Source organism: Rattus rattus, chromosome 6 (genome assembly GCF_011064425.1).
Source record: "Rattus rattus isolate New Zealand chromosome 6, Rrattus_CSIRO_v1, whole genome shotgun sequence".
In the NCBI taxonomy this organism is placed as follows: Eukaryota; Metazoa; Chordata; class Mammalia; order Rodentia; family Muridae; genus Rattus; species Rattus rattus.
Window position 1 is genome coordinate 9,540,027 of NC_046159.1, and position 22,978 is coordinate 9,563,004.

The 22,978-nt window shown below is 41.6% G+C and overlaps 1 protein-coding gene across 1 annotated transcript in view; it reads left to right on the forward strand.

The window, feature by feature from the left end:
• Plcz1 (phospholipase C zeta 1) overlaps positions 1-22,978 on the forward strand; it is a 54,342-nt gene that overhangs the window by 18,400 nt on the left and 12,964 nt on the right. Inside the window, exons 4-9 of the mRNA XM_032907316.1 lie at positions 1,509-1,710; positions 8,704-8,848; positions 11,565-11,714; positions 14,843-15,082; positions 17,552-17,708; positions 21,543-21,659. Coding sequence (XP_032763207.1) covers positions 1,509-1,710; positions 8,704-8,848; positions 11,565-11,714; positions 14,843-15,082; positions 17,552-17,708; positions 21,543-21,659 — 1,011 coding nt within the window. The remainder of the gene's footprint in view (positions 1-1,508; positions 1,711-8,703; positions 8,849-11,564; positions 11,715-14,842; positions 15,083-17,551; positions 17,709-21,542; positions 21,660-22,978) is intronic.

Genomic DNA, 22,978 nt, shown 5'->3' on the forward strand with positions numbered 1-22,978 from the left:
GTAAAACATGCAGAGATAATTAGTGGTAGGGGATCGGAATCTGCCTTGCACGGAGCAGAAATGTTCACTCTTCAGGATGTGTATTGGTTGTGTACATCAGTCCTGTGTGCGGCAGCTTCTCATATGACATCACATGCTCGTGAAGGGGTGGAACGCACAAGTGAAGCCAAGCACACGTGTCCGATGAAACTCTATGGGAAGCTGTGGGAATGAGCTGCCTGCCACTGGATGCAGGCACAGGATAAATATCACAAAAGAGCAAAAAAATAAAAGCATAAAAAAACACACACACACACACACACACACAAACAAATACAAAAATACACAAACACACACATACACACACAAACACACACATGTACACATACACACACACACACGCACATACACACACACATACACACATACACACACACATACACACACATACACACACACATACACACACACATACACACACACACATACACACACACACACAGACACACACAGACACACATATACATACACACACATACACACACATACACAAACATACACACAGACACACACATACACACATACACACACACACACACACACACACACAATAGGCTGGAGAGAGAGCTCAGCGGCTTAGAATTGCTGCTCTTGCTGTAAACCAGAGATAAGGTCCAAGTACCCACACTGCCTATGAATCCAGCTACAGGGGATCTGACACCCTCTTTTGGCTTCACATACACATATATATGGGCATGGGCACACATGCACACACACCACAAGAATAAAAGAGAATCTTTTAAAAAGCATACATGTGTACTCACATGCACATACATTTTGATGTGTGCACATGCATATAAATTAAAAATTTAAAAATCTTACAAAAACCAACAAAAAGTATACTATATGAGTCTTTGCATATAAAGTACACAAAGAAAGCTAATCAGAGTTTTATACCTCCACGAGCTGAGCTGGGGTGATAATCAGAGTTAGCAGGGGACTGGTTCCGGTATCACAATGCTCTGCTCTTGGAGTCAGAGCCAGACACAGAAGTCCATTCCTCTAAACAGACACATTCCTATATATCTGTAAAATCAAACAAAATCAAAGGTCATAAGGCAATGTGTGCTTGGCTGTTAATATGGTCAAAATAAACGAACTAGGAAACTTTGTTCCTTGAGGCCGGAGAGGTGGCTCGGGGGTTATGAGCACTTGGCTGTTCTTTCGAAGGACCTGAGTTGGATTCCCAGCACCTACGTGACAACCCACAACCATCTGGAGCTCCAGTTACAAAAGATCCAGTACCCTCTTTCAGCTTCTGCAGGTTCCTGCATGAATACGGTAAACAATCAGATGCAGGCACATGCACAGATACAAAGAATTTATTTCCTCAAAGGGTTAAGAAATAGATTAATATTAATTCTACATTTCTGTTTTATAAATATGTTCTACCACTAGGTTTAGAAATGAGATGTAAAAGTTGTAAGTTTCTGATGGTATATCTGGACCCTTCTTACTTATTTTTATAGTAAAGAACGAGCGGCAGATGTCAATTGAAGGTTTTGCAAGATACATGTTTTCTTCAGAATGTCTACTGTTTAAAGAGACGTGTAACACAGTGTACCAAGATATGAATAAGCCACTAAATGATTATTATATTTCATCGTCTCACAACACATATTTGGTAGCTGATCAAATATTGGGACCAAGTGACATTTGGGGATATATAAGGTACTTATTTTGATTCTTTTTAAATTTTTCATTAATTAAATATTTACTTTACATCCCTATTGAAGAGTCCCCTTTCTCCTCCCCTCCCCTTTCCCTATCATCATCTTCCCTGTCCATGCCTCTCATGGACATCAACCTGCTTTGGCAGATCAAGACGCAGTAGGACTAGGTGTATCTTCTCCTACTGAGGCTGGACAAGGCAGCCCAGTTAGGGAAAAGGGATCAGAAGGCAGGCAACAGAGTCAGAGACAGCCCCTGCTCCTGCTGTTAGGGGACACACGTGAAGACCAGAGAGTGCACAACTGTTACATGTGTGTAAGGGGACTAGGTCCTCCCTAATATTTTGATCTTTTTTAAAAAGCTTATTTTCATTTCTAGTTAAGTTTGTGTGTGTGCACTTGGGTATGGTTATGTGCTTATGTGTGTGCACTTGGGTATGGTTATGTGTTTATGTGTGTGCACTGGGGTATGGTTATGTGCTTATGTGCGTAGGCGCTTGCCAAAACTAGAATCTGTAGGCTCTCCTTGGAGTCGGAGCTACAGGTGATTGTGAGACTCCGAAAGTGAGAAATGGGCATCGAACTCAGGCCCCTGCAAAAGCAGCATCTGCTTTTAACCTCTGCGCCATCTTTGTAGCCTTTGGGATGTGCTGCCCTTGATGCCATGATCTTCTTGCCCCTGCCTATTCAGTGTATCCTACCTGTAGGTGCCGTCATCCCTACAAGACTCCTACATTTAAAGCACTTGCTGGTACTACGTCGGGGTGCTGAGTGACAAGGAGCTTGCACATGAGGACAGAATTTAGAGGGACTAGGGGATGCAGTTCACCACTACATTGATGGTTCCTTGGTGAAACAGCAGACTAACAAACTGTGTGCGAGCTAACACACAGGCTTCTCCTCGGCTCCTTCCTGCTGACCTCCTCTCCATGGGTCTACACCATCTGAAGCATCTTGAACAATTTGCACATTTCTTATAGGAAAACATGACCTTTGAATGCTTATTTGGAATGCACTAGACTGGAACAAAGGTGGTTACTATCAATTACCAGACACCAGGGCACAGTATCCTAAGGAAACCCAGTTCATCAACACACAGAGTCGTGTGGCTTGGTGTTCCAGGTAGTGATTTTTATGGGTCAGCATGTTTCACTGACAGAGATGAAAGCGGCCCGTGCTTTGTCTTCAGCTCTACATCCCACAAGACAGCGTGCTGTTAACACTGGGTCCAGCTTAGTCAGCAGGTATCTAGCGGGGAACGAGCGCTTACAGGCCTCATACAAATTCATGGGACTGGCAGATTAAAAGAGGCAAATGAATATTATCGGGGCTGAAGAGGCTGATGAGGAAGATGAGCCAAACGACGTAAAAGAGTGCAACGTGGGCACAAGGGTGTCACCTTCACGTTGTCAGAAAAGGTCTCTCAACCAACCTGACTGAGGGTGAAGAGGGAACCATGCCAGGACCTAAGGCAGAAGTTGCAAGTCCTTGGAATGTCCAAATCTTGGAAAATAGCAAACGTATCTGCATGCGAGAGTACAGTAAAGAGAAGGGGCTGGATTTGAGGATGGGAGGGTCAGATCGTGAAGGTCCTTTTTTGATCATGGAGAAGGAGGGGAGTCAGTCACTAGGCAGATTTTTCCTGAGACAGTGTCACGGTTTGACACTCTAGGAGCAGGCTGGTTGATGACGACTGTGGGGATGAGGCCCAGCGAGCAAATGTGTAGGAGACTGATGGTTGAAAGGCTTATTGTAGGATGGGAGATAAACTCAAGAGCTCCAGGGCTCCCTTGCTGAGCCCTGGATGGTGAGCCCTGTCTTGCGTGATGAACCATTCAAAACTTGGTGTGGATGGAAACTTTCAACAAAGATTTTTGTCAATAACATTGATTCCTGCTGGTTCTCTAGGGTGTCTCGATTTGAATCAAACCTTTGCAAAAACTGAGCATTCAGAGCTTTGGTCCCCACCAAAAAGGTTTAAGTGGGTTGTGCTGTCTGGGGCCAGGCATGTGATCTGTTGTCCCCTCCCATTTGACTCTGGTTCTTTTGAGAAAGAGTGGAGATAATTTCCCATCCACTAAGGAAGCACGCTCTTTCTCGGCAGCCATGATGTCTTCCCTAGAAATCTTACAGCAAGTCCTGTTCTCTCCTAGTTTCAGCTGCTAGAAGTCCCTCGAGCAGATTTCTACATGCATTCTTGTATGCGTTCAAGCCTTTTTGGCACAAAGCTCCTAGTTTTAACTTTATCTCACATATTAATCATTAATATCTCCCTTAGATACTGCCTAGAAATCAAGATATGAATTATTGTGGTTTTTAATTTATGGGAAGTTGATATCTATTGTGTGAATAGTAATTTTTTTATTTGTAATTGAATTTTAACCGGAAATGAAAAGATTCAGACTGTGGCTGTAGCTTAGTTAGTGGTGTGTTTGCTCACCTTGCACACGGGAAGCCCCACATACTAGTGTCTGCATAAATCACACATGACAGAAAACACTTATAATCTCAGCACTTAAGGAATAGAGGCAGGAGGACCAGAAGTTCAAGGTCATCTTCAGCTATGTCATAAGTTCAAGGTTAGCCCTGACAGGAGAGACCCTGGCTTTGAAAAAAAAAAAAAAACAACCCTCACATTGGGAGAACTCTGGGTGGAACAAAATGTTTAAAGTTAAATAAGGTGTTGTTGTTGTAAAAATATAAAAGTAAAAAAGTATAGTTGTTTTTTACCTGCTGGATCTGCACCGTGGTGCCCCAAGATATCCGCTAGATATCTTGGCAGAAACACATCCCAACTCCTCGGCGGCCCAGCGTCTCTTGCCGCCACACACTTTCCTACAATCAAACCGTCACATAAAAGAACACACAACACAATAACCTTTGACCCAATTGGTAAGATATAATTGCCCACTTAAACATACAAAGCCAGGCACCATCCATCCCTTAGGAATATAAATAACAACCTGTAAATACACAGAGCATAATCTTAACATCTCCTGTCATGGCTTCTCACCCTCTCTTCTCCTGTCTCTCCTTCTAGTTTCCTCCTCTTCCTTCAAACTTCTCTCCCGCCCACTTTCCTTCTCCTCCAATGACAGGCCTCCTTCTATCCTCTTCCTGCCCCTCACCTGTACTTTACAGATTCAATGGGGAGAAGGTTCTGGTGACTCCACCTGATTCCTGAGTAGTGACTAGGCAGCTAGCACTGTCCTTAGGGCAGTGGAATTAGCATCAAAATACAGATAACTTCAGGGCAAACCACTACAAGGTGTTACTGGGTTTTCCTATTTTAAAGGTAAAGTAGAGACAGGTGACGGTCATAACCACCACCGGGTGAAGAGGGGAGAGGAGGAGGACCAGGAACTCACACACTGATTATAAGACACCATTTTCATCATTCTCTGAGAGCAGAGATATTTGGAAGGCTGACTAAGACTTACCATCCACAGGGGTCTGAAGGCACAAGAGAAGACCTCCAACTGAACACAAACTGATTCTTTTTTTCAGTTGCTTGGAACAATTCTTGCATTAAGCAGTCATTTCCTGTGTGTCTGGATACAGGGACTTTGAACTTGCCTGCTTAAACAATTGAAATAGCATCAAAATGTCTACCATAGGTTGTAATTGGGGCTATCAACTGATTTCTACAATGATGAGATTTTTTTTAAAATTTCTATATTTACTTAGATTTGAACTTGGACATACATTGACATCTGTTTGTATCTTTTCATGTTACTGTTGGATCCTTTCCTCTGTACCTATGGTAGTTTCCTTAAACAATACAATCTAGTCTCATAGCTTTAAATATTACCTACATACTAATGGCTTTCAACTACATCCCCCCACCCCCACCCAGGCCAATGCTGCCTCCCTGACAAAGGCCTTAGAGAATCAGCAGGAAACAATGTTGTTGGCAAAAATCTTTGTTAAAAGTTTCCATCCACACCAAGTCTTAAATGGTTCGGCATGCTGGCACAGAGTTCAAGTGCACCGTCCAGCAGGACTCTAGAGAACAGATATTCTGTATTGAAGAAAAGCACAACAGAGTCCGGTTTGATAATCTCTAAAAGAAGGGCACAGTAAATGTCTTTTCATGGGCTCATGGGCACTAGAAAACAGTACAAGTAACTTAAAAATCTAAGTACTTGTTTAAAAAAAACCCTTTAAAGCCAAGAAATGTGTTTATTTATAGTTCTTCAAACTTATCCCAGTTTAAGGATCCTAAAATTAGCACCCTAGCTGCCTCTGCGGGGATCAATGGTGGTAAAGCAATTCCCTTTTCAGAGTCCTCCACCTATTTTCTTTTTCGAAGCTGCCCCAAGGAAGACGCAATGCTATTGTTTACCTGAATGCAGCTTACTGACTTGTCACAGTCTCTCAGTCTTTCCTCACTGCATTCTCAAGTACTGCTCAAGTCAGCTCCCCAGAGTGGGACTAGGCTGATACCCAGAGAAGTTTGTCCTGGAAGTCATGTCTTCTTGTCTGATCATCTGGTAGGCTGTTTGGGAAGACTACTGATTGATACAGGCATGGTAAGCTGGGACCATAGTCCCGCCTCCATGTGATTACAACGTGGGACCAGCCTTTCTCACCCTCTCATGTTTGAATCAAATGCCTCTTGGTGGTAGGGGTCCATGCTGTGCGTGGTAGAGCGTTTATGAACATTCCTTCATGCGCCTCCGTGATACCAGCTTAAATCACATCGCCATGCCCACTTGTGGTCACCACAACCATTTCTGGACGTTGCTAGGCATCTTGTGAGACTTGGTACTCCCACCCCCCAACCCCCCGCCCCTGAGAATTAGTAACCCGGAGAAAACCGATGACAACATGCTTCTGGCCTTTGGCCTTTTCTGTGCAGAGAGTCATTTTACTCTTGGACAAGAGAACTGCTTCCACTCATTCTCTGATGTGTGTCTTCTGAGCCCTGGCGCTTCTACTCAACCTGCCTTTGTACAGCATCGTCTCTTCCAAGGATGCAACTTAGTTGTGTCCGCTTTCCTCCTCCTTTCAGACACCAGAGCTCCTGCTCTTTTCTCACAGGAGAAAACAAACCACTGATGAGTAGTTGATCCTGTATGAGACAGTTCCTGTGAGAGTGTAGCTCCCCAGTCTCTTGAAACTTGCAGCACATCATTGTGGCCGCTGTGGGAGTCTAGCCAATGGCAGTGGACTGTATCTGTGCACTGCCTCAGTGGTACTGGCCCTCAGTCATGACCTGGACACAGGAAAAGAAAAGGAGAAAGGTGTATTTAGTTCAAAGCAACTGCATATATGTGTGAAATATAAAACATCTTATTTCTATTATGCACATTTGAATAATTCGTTGGACTTCCTGTTTGTCATCCCAAGGATTGGCTAAGGCTTTGTTCAGCTTAGGGAAGCTCCCCGCCCCTGAACTGAATCTCCATGCCAGTAAAACAATGTTTATAATTAAATCGAGAAAATGTAGTGAACGCTGATAAAAGCCAAACCTATTTCACCCTGACATGAAATGACTGCCCAGAGACGTCCCCAAAGACCGTAGCAACAGCTCTGTTTGTGCACATACACCATTATCAAGTCAGTGAGAAAACGGAATGCAATCTACTCTGGTTGCCACAGTTTAAATAAAGGTATATGTTTATTAAAATGTCAGTCTCTCTTTCAGTAAGAACATTGAAAATCCATTTAAACCCAGTGGGTACAACTGACTTCAAAACCCAAGATACAATTTATGTGTAGATCAAGAAACCAGTTTTTTTGATAGATGGAAAATCAAATCAGTTTTAGACCTGAACAGAAGTGGGAATATATTTCCCTCAGTTTGGAGAAAGCTGTGAAATTGGTGCATTCTGAAGCAGTCACTCAACATTTTCTCCAAAGAGATTGTGTGTCAAAGCAACATAGAGATGAGCAGGTATGCAGGCTTCCTGGTGTGTATAGCTGTGGGCTTCCTGGTATGTATAGCTGCGGGCTTCCTGGTGTGTATAGCTGCAGGCTTCCTGGTGTGAATAACTGCATGCTTCCTGGTGTGAATAACTGCATGCTTCCTGGTGTGAATAACTGCATGCTTCCTGGTGTGTATAGCTGTGGGCTTCCTGGTGTGTATAGCTGTGGGTTTCCTGGTGTGTATAGCTGCAGGCTTCCTGGTGTGTATAGGTGCATGCTTCCTGGTGTGAATAACTGCATGCTTCCTGGTGTGAATAACTGCATGCTTCCTGGTGTGAATAACTGCATGCTTCCTGGTGTGTATAGCTGTGGACTTCCTGGTGTGTATAGCTGTGGACTTCCTGGTATATAGCTGTGGACTTCCTGGTGTGTACAGCTGCAGGCTTCCTGGTGTGTATAGCTGTGGACTTCCTGGTGTGTACAGCTGCAGGCTTCCTGGTGTGTACAGCTGCAGGCTTCCTGGTGGGTAGAGCTGTGGGCTCCTGGCCTATAGTTGGACTAGGATTTGAGCTGTCTTTGCATGGGGTGCTGAGATGGGCAAGCATGGCGGCTGGGCTGTCGAGCTCACTCTTTCTCTTGCTGTGGCCATGATCTCTCTTCCCCCAGTCTACTTCTCACCATATCTTTCATCTCCTAAAACTTGATGCGATGAAAAGATTAAGACACAACTTTGCTAAATATATTTTTTTTTAATTTCCAGAAGACTTTGCTTGTTAATCCCATTATGACTAAGAGAAAGCCAACAGTGGTAGCAATCACCATTAGAGGGTTAAGGCTTCAAGGCTGTAACTAGAGGCAACCATCCCCACACCCCAGTACACCCTATCTTTGTGACAAGAGCAACGAAGAGTAACGTGTATGACTAGGGAGAAGTAGAGACCACATGTGTGACAGACACAAAGAGAGGGTTTCTATTTCACAAGGTTGCAAGTTTCCAGTCTTCAAAACTTTTCTCCATTACAAATTGGCCTATCCGCTTATTTTAAAAGTCTGAGCATTTTGGTCTTATTCTGCCCATGGTTCATGGTCTAGGTATGACACCATTTTGCCTAACTTTTGCTAGTGCCCTCGTGAAAGGCTGCCGCTGTCTGGAAATTGACTGCTGGGATGGAGCACAAAATGAACCCATTGTGTACCATGGCTACACTCTCACCAGCAAGCTTCTCTTCAAAACCGTTATCCAAGCAATAAACAAGTACGCCTTCGTGGTATGTGCGCGTCTCCGATGCAGGCATTTAAAGAGTTTGCTAAATGCTCTACAGCATGGCCTTACTTTAAATCTGTGGTGTTTTAAATCGTGGGCTATGATAGGTATCAAATCCATGTGGTATTTAGTAGCTAAAGGTGGGTTTATCCAAGTGAAAGGTAGTGAGTGTTCACCGGGCTTCTTGTTTAATCTTGTGTGAATGCTGTATTGTGCTAAAACTGTATTTATTTCTCTTATGTGTTTTGAACGCAAAGCTTGAGATATATATATATATATATATATATATATATATATATATATATATATTCATCTAGAAAATAGGAACATTTTACAAATATTTTACTTTTAGGACAAAAATAAAATGTCTCAACAATCCAGCACCTCAGTTGCTGACATGATTCACTGCTACAATGGTGATAACCCAGTGTTCTGAGGGACTCTGGATTTTGAATCAACTAATCCCTTTCTTGGAGATGTGATTATCTACATTCTAGCAGAACCAAGTTCACTTTACCAGTCTGATCTGATTTGGGCTGATTTTTAGTAATCTCTTGTGAGGTTTTTTTTAAGGGAATGTTGTGTATTACTTCTCTCTATTTTCCTAAGCTTGCTAATTGCTTCTGATAGCACCTTCAGATAGACTGTTTCGAAAATTTAACCTAGCAGATTCCTTTCAAGTTGTAACTGTTGTACAGTCAAAGGGTTTAAATAAAATTTCCTCAGTGACTGTATAAAATGCACAAAAAGAGGAAGCATAGAGGTTCAATAATGTGTAATCATCACCTAATCTGTAAAAATATGAACCAAGAATCACGATTTTATATTTATTTTTCATCTGTCACGTACATCAAAATGACTCACAGCCAGCCGCATCACACCACTTCCAAAGATTATTTTATAACAAAAGCTAGACTCTGCCCTTGACTCACAGGGCCTTGCATGACTTGTTTTCTACAACCTCTGTCCCTGTTCGCTTGGGGTTTTACTTTGCTTTTCAGGTACATCTAGTCTTCTGTTCTTAATGCTCCATTTGCCTCAAACGCTCTCCCAATACGTTTGAGTGACACCTATCAGTTAATTTAGGATAACTAGATACTCCAAGGCAATAGGCAGACACTTAAAATTCAAAGTGCCCACAGGGATGCAAAAGTCTAACTCTTCTAAGGCTCCAAAGAACAGAGAGGAGCAATTGGATGAGAACAAGTCGATGGGCTGGTGCGATGGCTCAGCATACAAATGGGTTGACCACCAAGCCTGACGAACTGAGTTAGACCCCTGAACCGGCATGCTGAAGGAGAAAACCAGCTCTTGACGTTGTCTCCTGACCTCCACACGTGCCCTGGTAAGAACATGCACAAGCATGTATGTGCGGGCACACACACACCATACGTGTCAAAAGTAAAGTTAGCTCAATAAAAGACATTAAAATTATGAAGGAAGAAATAAAAACTTCTCTATTTTCAGGTGACATGATAATGAATGTAAAACCCCCCAAATCCTAAAATGTCGTAAATGGATTCAGTAAATTTATAGAACACAAAAATCTGAGTAAAAATTAATAACATTTTTTAAATAAACAAATGACCTAACTGAAAGTGAAATTTAAAAGGAGATCCAAATTATGGCGAACAGCATATAATATTTGGGTGATGTGTGTGTGTGTGTGTATGTATGTATGTATGTGTGTGTGTATGTATGCATGTATGTATGCACACATGCATGTATGTGTGTATATATGTATGTATGTATATATGTGTGTGTATATATGCACGTATGTATATATATGTATGTGTGTATATATGTATGTATGTGTATATGTGTGTGAATATATGCACGTATATATATATGTATGTGTGCATGTATATATGCATGCATGTATGTGTAGATATGTATGTATGCATGCATGTATGTGTACATATATGTATGTGTGTATGTATGTGTATGTGTATATGTATGCATGCATGTATGTGTATGTATATGAATATAACGCAAGCACAGTGATGCACATTTATCAAAGTGTTGTAATGAGATCATTATTTTGTTACTAAGTGTACTTCCTGAACCTTTGAGGAACTTTCAACAATGAAAGTCTTCTAGGCAAGTTTTCTTCCCACAAAAATACATTACAGCAGTTTCTATGGTGGTATATACAGCTTCACATTTTTGGGGGGGAGGGGAGAGGGTTTAGCACTGAATATTGAACCCAGGGTCTTCTGCATGCTAGGCAAATATGCTATCAATGAGCTATCTCTCCAGTCTGTTTTTACTTTTTATTTTAAGACAAAGTATCACTTACTTGCCCAGGCTGGCCTTAGACTCTTTAGCACAGGCTAGCCTTGCATGTGGAATCTTCTTCCTTGAGCCTCATGAATAGCTTGGACAGCAGGCCTAAGCCTTCAGGCCTGGCCTTCAACTTCCTTCTAATGAGTGTGTGTCATTTCTTTCTTTGGACCTTATATAACTTATTGAAATAATTGCCCACTGATGGTGTTTCAGGCTTTGCTCATACTTTCAAGGCAAACAAGAATTGTCCTCTTTCGATAGGTTTTTAAAGTCTTTCCTCTGTCAAATGTTAAGGTAATTTTTCGTTTAAAGCATGCCTATTTTGCAAAAAAAAAAAAAATGGAGATGAATTTTTTAGGTAAATGTTTAGATGAATTGCATTAGGAGAATTTAGAAGTTCTGATGAGTAACCATGGCAACGGTTCCTATTCTAGACGTCTGATTACCCAGTGGTGCTGTCCTTAGAGAATCACTGCTCCCCTGGTCAACAGGAAGTGATGACCGACATTCTGCAGAGTACCTTTGGAGACTTCCTGCTCTCAGACATGCTTGACGAGTTTCCAGACAGTCTGCCATCTCCAGAGGTAATGCTTGGCCTGAGAAGCTTAGTGAAGGAAAAAAAAATTAGAAAGAAAACAAAGAACAGACCGTGGTCACCTTTGCACATAGGTCAGAGACAAGCAAGGAGCTTGGTTTTGATTATTTCACAGGGAAGCTACACTTGCTAGGGCCTGCCTGAGGAATGTTCTGTTAGGTTGGTGAAGAAAGAGACATTCATAAAATCTGGTGGCTTTTGTTAATCGCAACATGGCAGAATCTAGAGTCACCTGGGAGGGTCAGACTCTGGGTGTTCCTGTGGGGTGATTGCTTTGCTCACATTAACTAATGTGGGAAGGCTCATCTTGACTGTGAATGGAGCCTGGGCTGTCTAAATGACAAGTGTAGCATCCCTGGGCATGAGGTCACTGCTTTCTGCTCCTGGATGCTGTGTGACCAACTCCAGATCTCCTGCCGCTGTGGCCTTCCAGCTGTGGATGACTGTAACTCGGTCCTGTAGGTTGAGATAAATCCTTTCTCCTTTAAGTGGCATTGGTGAAGGTACAGCGGCAGGAAAGGAACAAAGGCAGAGAGGGATGTAAAATTCACTCTTTGGTTATGTACTTCATCACTTCATCCATGGGTCCACACTGTGAAGGCATTTTAATATAAAAATTCAGGAATTTGATATATTTTATAAGCTAAAGGTTAAGAAGGAGGTGAGATGCTCAGGTTGTAAACAGAATCTGTACTCAAAATGTCAACAAGCTGGTAGAAAGCTTCCTCCCTCGTAAGTTAGCCCCTAGGGCTCCTTTCTATCTCCCGCCTCTTACTCCTGCTCCAGAGAGCAGATCACTCTCTCATCGCAAGTCTTCCTACTGGTTGATCCAAATAGGTGTATCTCAAGTGTTATCTGCTTCTCCAGCAACACATAGGACCCACTATCTCTTTGTCTTTTTTGTTTCTTTCCTTAAAATTTTCACTTCTATTTTGATATTACTTTAGGCATGGATGCCGTGTGATCCGCTCTCTCAAACTCAAAGATCTTACCACTTCCCTTAGTTTTCCTCGGCTGACACATAACCACCAATGCTATCAAATAAGCAAGCTTTCTGTTCCTCAAGTAATATTTTTTAATGGTCAGTACTTGAGTTTTGGTAATGATAGCATTATTTTTGTGGTATTTGAATAGTTCCCCTTATATCATTCGAATGAGTGAGGATATTGTGTTTTGAAGTGACTGTGCTCACATGATAGAACTGAGACAGACAACAAAAATTAATTGATGAGTGGGAAAAAAATCACAATTCTTCTTCCTCTAAAGAATGCTCAAAGACTAAGAAGTGTGTTCCATTGTGGCAACACTGTAACAATCGTTGCAAAATGCTAGCCACAAATCATCCAAGTCGCAGCTCAGAGCCATGACCCACTTCTGGAAAACTTTTAACAATGTTCTCTGAACACTGTCTTCCTGAGCATGTCTTTTCTTCTTCTTTTTACATCTTGATGTTTTTCTTTTGCATCCCACTTCATAGCTTTCACTGATATTTTGTCTTCCACACCAGGAGTAAGGAGATGCTGTCAGGGGAATCAATGAGTAATTAAAGATAAAGTCCCCCTTTTCATGCTGTGTTCAGTCTTCAGTAAGAGAGATAATTACCTGGGAACTTGCCACCTTAGCCTTCTTCCAGCCCTATAATCTAAGATTTATAAAGCTTTGATTAAAACTTTAACCCCAAATCTATAGATCTCGACAAACTTCTACACAATTAGGATACCCATTCTGAGGCTGTGGAGATTCAGGCTAGATTTTACCCTTTCACAATGAAATATGTTCTTATGCCCTTACCCACCACCAAAAAGCATGGAAAACCCACAGCAGAGTTAAAACCAGGAAAGCGATTAGATTTGCATCCTCATTCAGGATTTAGGTGTCCACTTGAGAATCGAAAAGGGCAAATTTGATGTGACAAGGAAGGACTGAATCCAGTTAACGGACACTTGAGTCATGAAAGAGCATTTAAGACTTTGACTTCTTGTTTTTTTTTTGTTTGTTTGTTTGTTTGTTTGTTTTTGTTTTATTTTTCCGAGCTGAGGACCGAACCCAGGGCCTTGCGCTTGCTAGGCAAGCGCTCTACCACTGAGCTAAATCCCCAACCCCAAGACTTTGACTTCTTAACTGTGAAGTACATCCCCCAAATGCGTCCCTTTAGGAAGCACCATTCCTGGTGCCCTTGGCATGTGGGCACAGAATACATTTTTGTAAACTGCATATTAGAGAGTAAAGTAGCAGCCGTCATAAAAGACAAATCGAGAGTTGGTTCAGTGCTTAAGAGCTTTGACTGCTCTTCCAGAGGTCCTGAGTTCAAATCCCAGCAAGCACATGATGGCTCACAACCATCTGTAATGAGATCTGATGGCCTCTTCTGGTGTGTCTGAAGACAGCTATAGTGTACTCATATATAATAAATAAATCTTTAAAAATAAAATAAAAGACATTAAGCTGTGGAGCTGCTGGAAGGAAGGGAGATTATTGTCTCCTTTGGGAACACGTATTTCAGTGTTGTATGTAGCATACACAGCAGGCACTCAAACACATTAATGCATTTTTGAAAAGGGTGGAGATCTTTGAGAAATGTATCAGAAGGCTCTGAATTCAGAGTGAGCGATCATCTCTGACAGTGGTAAAGTTTGTCACATCCGTGACTTGCAGATACCATGTTGGCTACAACGGAAGAAGCTTTATAAGTTTTGATCACAATCCATATTAGATGTCAGACAGGTTAATGAACATCTTCATATACCAGATCCCGCTGGTGGATTCAATATTGGTTGAGAGTATCGTTTCTGTTGCCGGAAGGTGTAACCGTTTAACTTCAGTAGTGAGACAAACATTTCAATGCACTTTCCAACCTGACTCAGGTTTAGCAACTCATGAAATATGAAAAAGATTGCTTAGAGTAATAGGCTTCTTTTAGAGTGAATTGTGGGTACTTGTTTTTAATGAGCAGGAACAATGTTCTAAAACATGAGGTCCCGCCATACCTGGCTGCTGTAGGTGAATTCCCAGATTCGGCCCCACTTCCTCTTTATTGTGTGCACGTTGGAGCATTTCTCAAGCTAACAGTGATGACTGGCCTACATGTCTGTCTCATTTCCAACTGTTTTCTAATAGGCACTGAAATTTAAAATATTAGTGAAAAATAGGAAAGTTGGAACCTTATTCGAAACCCGCGAGAGGCTGGGGACTGACAAAAGGGGCATAGCGCTAGACTTTGAAGAAGCAAACTATGAAAATGAAGACGAAGACTCAGGAAAGGAGCCAGAAACGTGGGATGTCTTCCTATCACGGGTCAAGGAAGAGCAGAAGGCAGACCCCTCAACGTTGAGCGGAATAGCAGATGCCAAGAAAAAGGTGAGAATAGGTTTCCTGAGAAAAGTGACCAAAGTTTTCTAATGCTCTCGGTGAAGAGTTGAAATAATTTTACATAAGGGGTCAGTTTCCTCTTCATGAAAAGCTGAGTCCAATTTAAAATCTTACTTGGAAAGAAGTTGACAGAGGATTGTAACATTTGAAATCTTTGTGGTAGCCTTTCCCTAAGATACTTTTACTGCGGGAAGACCTTTATTAAGAGTTCCTTGGTGTAGTAGGCATTTTACAGAGTAGAAATAGTGTAGAGGTAAACGATACAATTTTGCCTTGAAATAGAGACAGAAGCAACAGGATCAATGTTAATTTTGCAAAGTATTAAATGGATTTATATTATTACGTTAAAATACACCTATAACATCACATGTTACCGTCCAGTTGGTTTGGCGGAGGTGAGAACTTATTTTCCCTCAGAGGAATAGTTCAGTGAAAGGACTCTTAACTGAGGGGTGTGTTGATACAGTGTTTCCAACCAGGCAGACAGGACTTTGCCCATCTTTGGTCCTGCTTTCTCTGTATTTGGGGAGTTTTGTATCCTTATAGGATCAAACACAGTGCATGCCTATCTATGTGAGAAACATTCTGTTCTGCATGTCTATCGACTGCTGATGCTGGGGTGCTCAGCTGGGATTATGGAGACATTTAGGCACGATTTGTATTTACACACAGAAAAGCCATACACATCTAGGAATGTGTCCCTTTTTCTAGATTTCTCTTTTGAATATAAGTTTTCAAAGCATTTCCCAATAATCCTTTGTACCTCACCAGAATCTGTCATAACATCATCTGAATTCATCTCTAGCTTTATTATTTTTTTGCGTGTGATATTCTCTTTCTTTTGATTAGTTTGGGTAGAGGTTTGCTAATCTTGATTTTCTACCCCCCCCCCGTTTGATGGGTTCAATGTGTTGATTTTTAGTTCCCACTTTTTCATACTTTGGCTCATCTTTCAAACCAACTGGATTATCATTATTTCTCAGTTGTAGGTCTTTTATAAACCTATCTATATTTGTCTTTTAAAGTTTTATACCTTTTTTTGTAATTTGATACACAAGCACAGTATGTTTAGATCACATGCACTCCATGTGTCCCTCCAGTTCCTTTTATTGCCTCTATATACACTCCTCCCACTTAATGAATTTTTCCACCTCCCCTCTCCTTCTTCCCCCCTTTTCTTCCTTACTTCCTCTTCCTCTTCTCTTCCTCCTCCTCCTCTTAGTCCAATTATTGCTGCCTGTATATTCATCTCCATGCTCATGGTGTAGGACCACACTACTAAATTACTACTATTGTGGGCCACACTACTAAAAAAATGACTTTCTTCCCTCAACTGTTATTAGACCCTCATGAGCCCCCTCCCCCCCCTGGTAGAATCCTGGTTGGTTTAATCTTGGGCAGGCAACCTGTGTGAGTGTGGTGGCTTTGTCCTGTCTAGGAAACACTATTTCTCAGCAGTTTTCTCTGACCTGTGGTTCCCATCATCCTCTTGTGTAACGCTCCCTGAGCCTTGCAAGGAAACAATATATAGATGTCCTACTGTCCTATTTTGCTTTGATCTTTATTATTTCTTGACACCTACTGTCTTTGAGCTGGATATCATTATACTAAGTGAGACCATCCGGACTCCAAAGGAAAATACTGCACATCCTTTCTGATACAGGAAGCAATGCTTGCATGTACACACACACACACACACACACACACACTCACACACACACTCACACACACACTCATACACACACACACACACACACTCACACACACACTATTAGGAGGAGGACTACTAGAAGGAAGGACAAACTGTAAAGGACTGGGATATTGGATAAGAGAAGCTAGGGGAATCCACGTGACATGAAAATGGAGGAGGGGAAGAACTGGAATCAGCCAATGGGATCACAGGAGAGGGCGGAGGGGAAAATGGATGGATCAAAGGAAAGTGTAGTGAGGTGTAAGAGTGAGGATGTCATGAAGAAGCTTATCACTTAATGTGCTAGCGTCAACTATTCACATGTACTGTAAGCATGAACAGGGGATGTTTTTCATAAACCTGAAATGTGGCTGAGGGAAATAAAGTGGAAGAGCACGTGTCTACCACACAGCAAAGATTATCCCCAAAAGCACACGAACTCAAAGTATGCCCATGGTTATGAGTCTTAATTTGTAAAATTTATGAGAATAAGCTAAGATCTTTGGAGGCCAAGAAAATACCAACGATTTCTATTCTCAAACCGTAACACGTAAACTAGATTTTAAGGCCAGTCTTGTGCTTATGATCAATAAATACTGTGGTCATAAAAATGATCACACAGACTCAGTCCAGAGAGTTTTGGGAGAGGTAACCTTAAGAAAAACTGAAGTGATCTGTTTAAAATCATTTTTTTTAATTATAGAAGGAAAATTTAAAAAAAAAAGATGTGAAATGTGAAACCACTACATTTTTTTTTTTATTTTTAGATCAGGAAGCTAAGAGTAGCTCTGTCCTTATCTGATCTTGTCATTTATACTAAAGCTGAGAAGTTCCGAAACTTCCAATATTCAAGAATCTATCAGCAGTTTAATGAGACCACTTCTATGGGAGAGTCTCGAGCTCGAAAACTTTCAAAATTGAGAGGTAAATGCTAGCAGCTCCAAAGGATGGAGTATTTAAATCAGTTGTATTCACTGCTAAGGGGTTAACATGGGTTGAGGCTATTTATGGATGTATATTCTTATTAAACTTCAATTCACTTAATATAATTTAAAGTTGCATTTATATTCTTAATATCCATCTAAAATTTCTTAATATCTATGTTCTGAAATCCATAAAACAATGTATTTTCAAATTGTATTAAAAAACCCTCCTATTAATTGCTTTAAGTTTTTTAGGCAAGGTATAATTATGTTGTCCTGGCTGGCCTGGAACACACTGTGTAGACCATACTGACTGGCCTTGAATTTACAGAACTCTGAGAATAAAGATGTATGCCACCATCCCTGTTTCATTGCCTTAAAGAAGGTCATGGCATTTTGATTGAGAGCGTGAGGTATGGGCCCTTCTGTGGGCAAACTGTGGTAGACAGATTATACTACAGTCATGAGTTACAAGGCCTGGCGGCAGGCTGAGCCTGCTGCAAAACACTTGGATTTTCCTGGAAGAAAGTGTAAGCAGAAACAGACTGCAATCTCATTGTGGCCTACGCCACTGTGTGCTTTGGAAATGTGCCTTTCACAGTAGTCTATTGAATGGGGTAGAAGGAATAAAGAGAATGGAAGACTGTATTATGGGCAACAAGAAAGAATACTTTATGAAACCTTGGGAAGGAGGGAGGGAGGGAGGGAGAGAGAGAAAGAGAGAGAGAGAGAGAGAGAGAGAGAGAGAGAGAGAGAGGAGACAAAAGGACACACACACAAAAAGAGAGAGAGAGAGAGAGAGAGAGAGAGAGAGAGAGAGGAGACAGAGAGAGAGAGGAGACAGAGAGACAGAGACAGAGAGAGACAGAGAGAGAGACAGAGAGGGAGGAGACTGGTGTGTATATGTGGATGCATGGATTTGTGACATGTGGGATCCACATGAAGGTGTCAGGCCCTATTCTGTCACTTTTTGGTGTCCTCCCTGGAGACTGGAGCTAGGCAGCAAGCCTCACTGATCCACACCCCTCCCTGCACTGTGACAGTGCTGAGGTTACAGGTTCATGTAGCCATGCTGGGTGAGATGGTTTGTATAGGCTTGGCCCAGGGAGTAGCACTATTAGGAGGTGTGGCCTTGTTGGAGTAGGTGTGGCCTTGTTAGAGTAGGTGTGCCACTTTGGGGGTGGGTTTAAGACCCTCCTCCTAGCTGCTTGGAAGTGAATCTTCCACTAGCAGCCTTCAGGTGAAGATGTAGAACTCTCAGCTCCTCCTGCACCATGCCTGTCTGGATGCTGCCATGCTCCCACCTTGATGATAATGGACTGGACCTCTGAACCTGTAAGCCAGCCCCAATTAAATGTTGTCCTTTATAAGACTTGTCTTGGTTATGGTGTCTGTTCACAGCAGTAAAACCGTAAACGAGGACACTGGGCTTTTATGTGATCACTGGGGATCTAGACTAGGTCTACATGTTTGTTCAGTGAGAACCCTCTCCTGCTGAGCCATCTCTCCACCTTGGGGTGTATGTATTTACTGCACAGTACAGTTAAGAGAGATCGAACGATCTGCTTTAGTAAGTGGGCTTCTGACACCTCAAAATGTTGGGTAACTTTTTAGATTTGTGAGTACAGGAGCACTGTGCACAGTGGGAGTACTCACCACTCTCTCACTCCTCCTACATTAGACACGCACAAACAATTTATAAAAGCAATTAGGAGAGCTGAGCCCAGACACTGTGCACAGCGCCACTATGTCTTGAAGAGGGGAGACTGTTTTTCTTGTACCAGAAGTCATTGGTAGTAAATAATTAATGATGGTAACCGAGATTTAACTGCACAGATACCTAGTATTACTATACTCATCATCATAAACATCCAAAAGTATAATCTTGGAATGTTACCAAAATGGAACGATTCGTTCATTATCCCAGCTGAGTGTAAAACAAGTGTCAGCCAGTAAAAGGGAATAAATTATACAAGTCCACGTTTGAGAATTAGCATATAAATAGGAAGGAATGGAAACGCACACACCATTATTGGTAATTCTTAATTGAGAGGTGAGATTATATGTGGCTTTATTTTCTCTTTTTTTATTTGAGTTCCACATGTTTCTAGAAAGAGCGGGAAGGGAATTTGTAACAAATTGTGTGTAATTTCTGTTGCTAAGCTTCAGAAGCAACATTGTTAGCAACTGTTCTCACTGCCGTGACTAAATATCCAATAAGCAGCAACTTCAGGAAGAAAGCCACAGTGACTCACAGTCAGAGGGGACACAGTCCTTTCTGGCTGGCAAAGCATGGTGGCTGCAACTCCATGGTGGTTGGAGCAGGAGGCAGTGTTTGCTCACATCTCTTTAGAGAAGGAAAGAAGAGATACATAAGCTTGTGATCAATTGCTTTTCTTTCTTTCTTTTTAAAAAATATTTACTTATTTTGTTTATGAATACACTGTCGCTGTCCTCATACACACCAGAAGAGGGGATCGGATCCCATTACAGACAGTTGTGAGCCACCACGTGGTTGCTGGAGATTGAACTCAGGACCTTTGGAAGAGCAGTCAGTGCTCTTAACCGCTGAGCCATCTCTCCAGACCCATTAATTGCTTTTCTTTTTTTGCTCTTTTATTCACAATACAAGGACCTTCCCATGGGATGATGCCACCCACATCGAGGAGACCTTTCTCAGTTAATCCACCACACAAATACCTCATGGACTCACATGTAGGTGTGCCTCACTGATGCCAAGTTTCTCTTAACCCGGTCAGGTTGATACTCAAAATTTACTACCATAGAGACTTAAGGGACAATCCATGTATCACTATGTAGATGGTGTGAGTCCTAGGTCCCAAGTATGCATGTTGTGCCTATGGACAGACTTCTGTACGTACAGAAGGGAGCATGGTTTCAAAAGAGCATTTTTTAAAATTAGCAATGCTTTTTAAAGAATACTGTTTAGGACAAGGAGGAAGGATTCCATCCCATTTGTAAATACTCAAAGCTTTATATAGCCATCACTTTCCTCAAAATTGGTTGTCATACCGTCAAGAATGGTTGTGGCAATGGAATCTGTTCAGTGAAAGAAGAAAACTCTGGAAAAAAAATCATGACATCTGCATTCATAAATCTAAAGGGATGTCAGTCAAATGGTGAGGGATGCAAATTAGTTTTAAATTCCAAGTCATTTAGAATATAGGCAAGCAGAAATGCACACAGTACCCATAGCTTACACATGCATGCATATGTACATGTTATAAACAAGTGGACATCTCAGCAAAAGGGATCTTAGGAATAAAACTGTTGGGAAATAGTGAAATTGGCAATGGAGGGTTGAAAGCAGAGACTGTAAGCCCTTGAAGGAAAGATCCTGGACCAGAGTGGTAGGAGGTAGGCCAGATAACTCAAGGGTTCCTTCAAATCAGTGAAATGATCACTTCATTAATTTAACTAGAAACATGTAGGTAGCTTCATATGACTTACATGAGAATGGATCTTAATATGAAAGTTATAGTTTAAAATTAGTAAATAATGTTACCTGAAAACATTTTAGTTTGGAATTGTGTGTGATCTTGTGTTAATTTGGAATTAATTTGAAGGTGTGATAGTGAGATAGTTCAAGTAAATAATCAGGGTTCTTAAGTTGCTCCATGAAATCATAATAAAATATTGTGAATTATTTTATAAGCATAAATGTATGGAATCTCTTTTATTTTGTGACTGATAAATATTTTTGCCAAGGCTTCATGTATAGAATCATTTTCCATATGTGAGTAATATACAGAAAAAGCTTGTTTCACCGACTACAAATGCTTTAAACATTTTTATTACCTTTTTCTCTTTTTAGCCCATGAGTTTATTTTCCACACTGCAGCGTTCGTCACCAGAGTGTACCCCAAGTTCACGAGAGCAGACTCTTCTAATTTTAATCCTCAAGAGTTTTGGAATGTGGGCTGTCAGATGGGTATGTTATGCAGGGTAATGACCTATCTGCAAACGTAAGTAGAAAATGAATTCTTTGTGTGAGTTAATGGAAATTTCCGGAAATGTTTTGGCCCTGGAAGTAGGATCGGGCACTCATGGTAAATCACTGGTGTCTAGAGCTTAAGTTTTCTCCCAAATACCTGGAGAGGGGAGATGTAGGTGAAGGTTGAATGGCCTAGACTCATTCAAAGGACTTGATATTGAAATATGTGTGTTTGAGGGAGATGGACACTACATGGGTAGGAGGGGCTTGGAGATCAAGTTCCTCACTTGACTTAGGTCTGAGTCTTCCTCAAGTCAGGTGCCCTACATCATTTTCAACTTACATGAGCTTTGATGTTCACAGTCTCAGGAGGAAAGTAGGGGCACAGGGCTGGTTATTTCTCCATAGCAGATTCTCCTTGATGCTAACCACAGAGCAGGTATAGCATCGGCACCAACAACCCAGTATCAGTGGCTCATTCTTCATTGTCTGCACTGTGGAGAGGCTTACATAGGCCTGAGGGGATGGGGAGTAGAATCAGGTGGGATAGCAAGGACTCGAGGGAGGCCTTATACCAGGGCCACTCACCAGGCACTCTGTAGATGAGTTTTTCATCTTTTCAGGGAATAAACCCACCTCTTAGACCTGGATATTTGTGATATAGTTGGTGCCATGTGTATGTATATATGATCAGTAACTTTAATCTAAGGCCCCATACAAGTTAAACCAACAAACACTCTACTCCTGATTTAGAGCCCCAACCCTATTTTCTTTATCTTTATATCCCTTGAATATTATCTGACACGGACACTGCTTTTCTGCAATCCATACTGAATGCTGCTTTCATTTCTTTATTCCAAGTTGTAGAGTAGATGGATGATATGGGGGGCATACCTGTAATCTCAGCACTAGGGAAAGGGACACAAGGGCTTCAGGAGTTCAAGATTCTTTTCCCTTATAGGGAGAGTTTGAGGTTTCCAACCGGGCTATATAATACCCTTCTTAAGATAAAAACCCACCAACCAACAACTACGTAATAATTTAGTTTACAAATTAAATGTTAGTTGACAGACACACAGTAACAAATACCTTAGTTAGGGTTTCTATTGCTGTGAAGAAGAGATACCGTGACTGCTACAACTCTTGCAAAAGAAAGCCTTTCATAGGGATGGCTTACAGTTCAGAGGTTTGGTCCATTATCATCATCGTGGGAAGCCTACAGCATCCAGGAAGATGTGGTCATAAGTAGTTGAGAGTTCTACATCTGGATCCTGAGGCATTAGGAAGAGAGAGAGAGACACGGGCCTGGCCTTGAG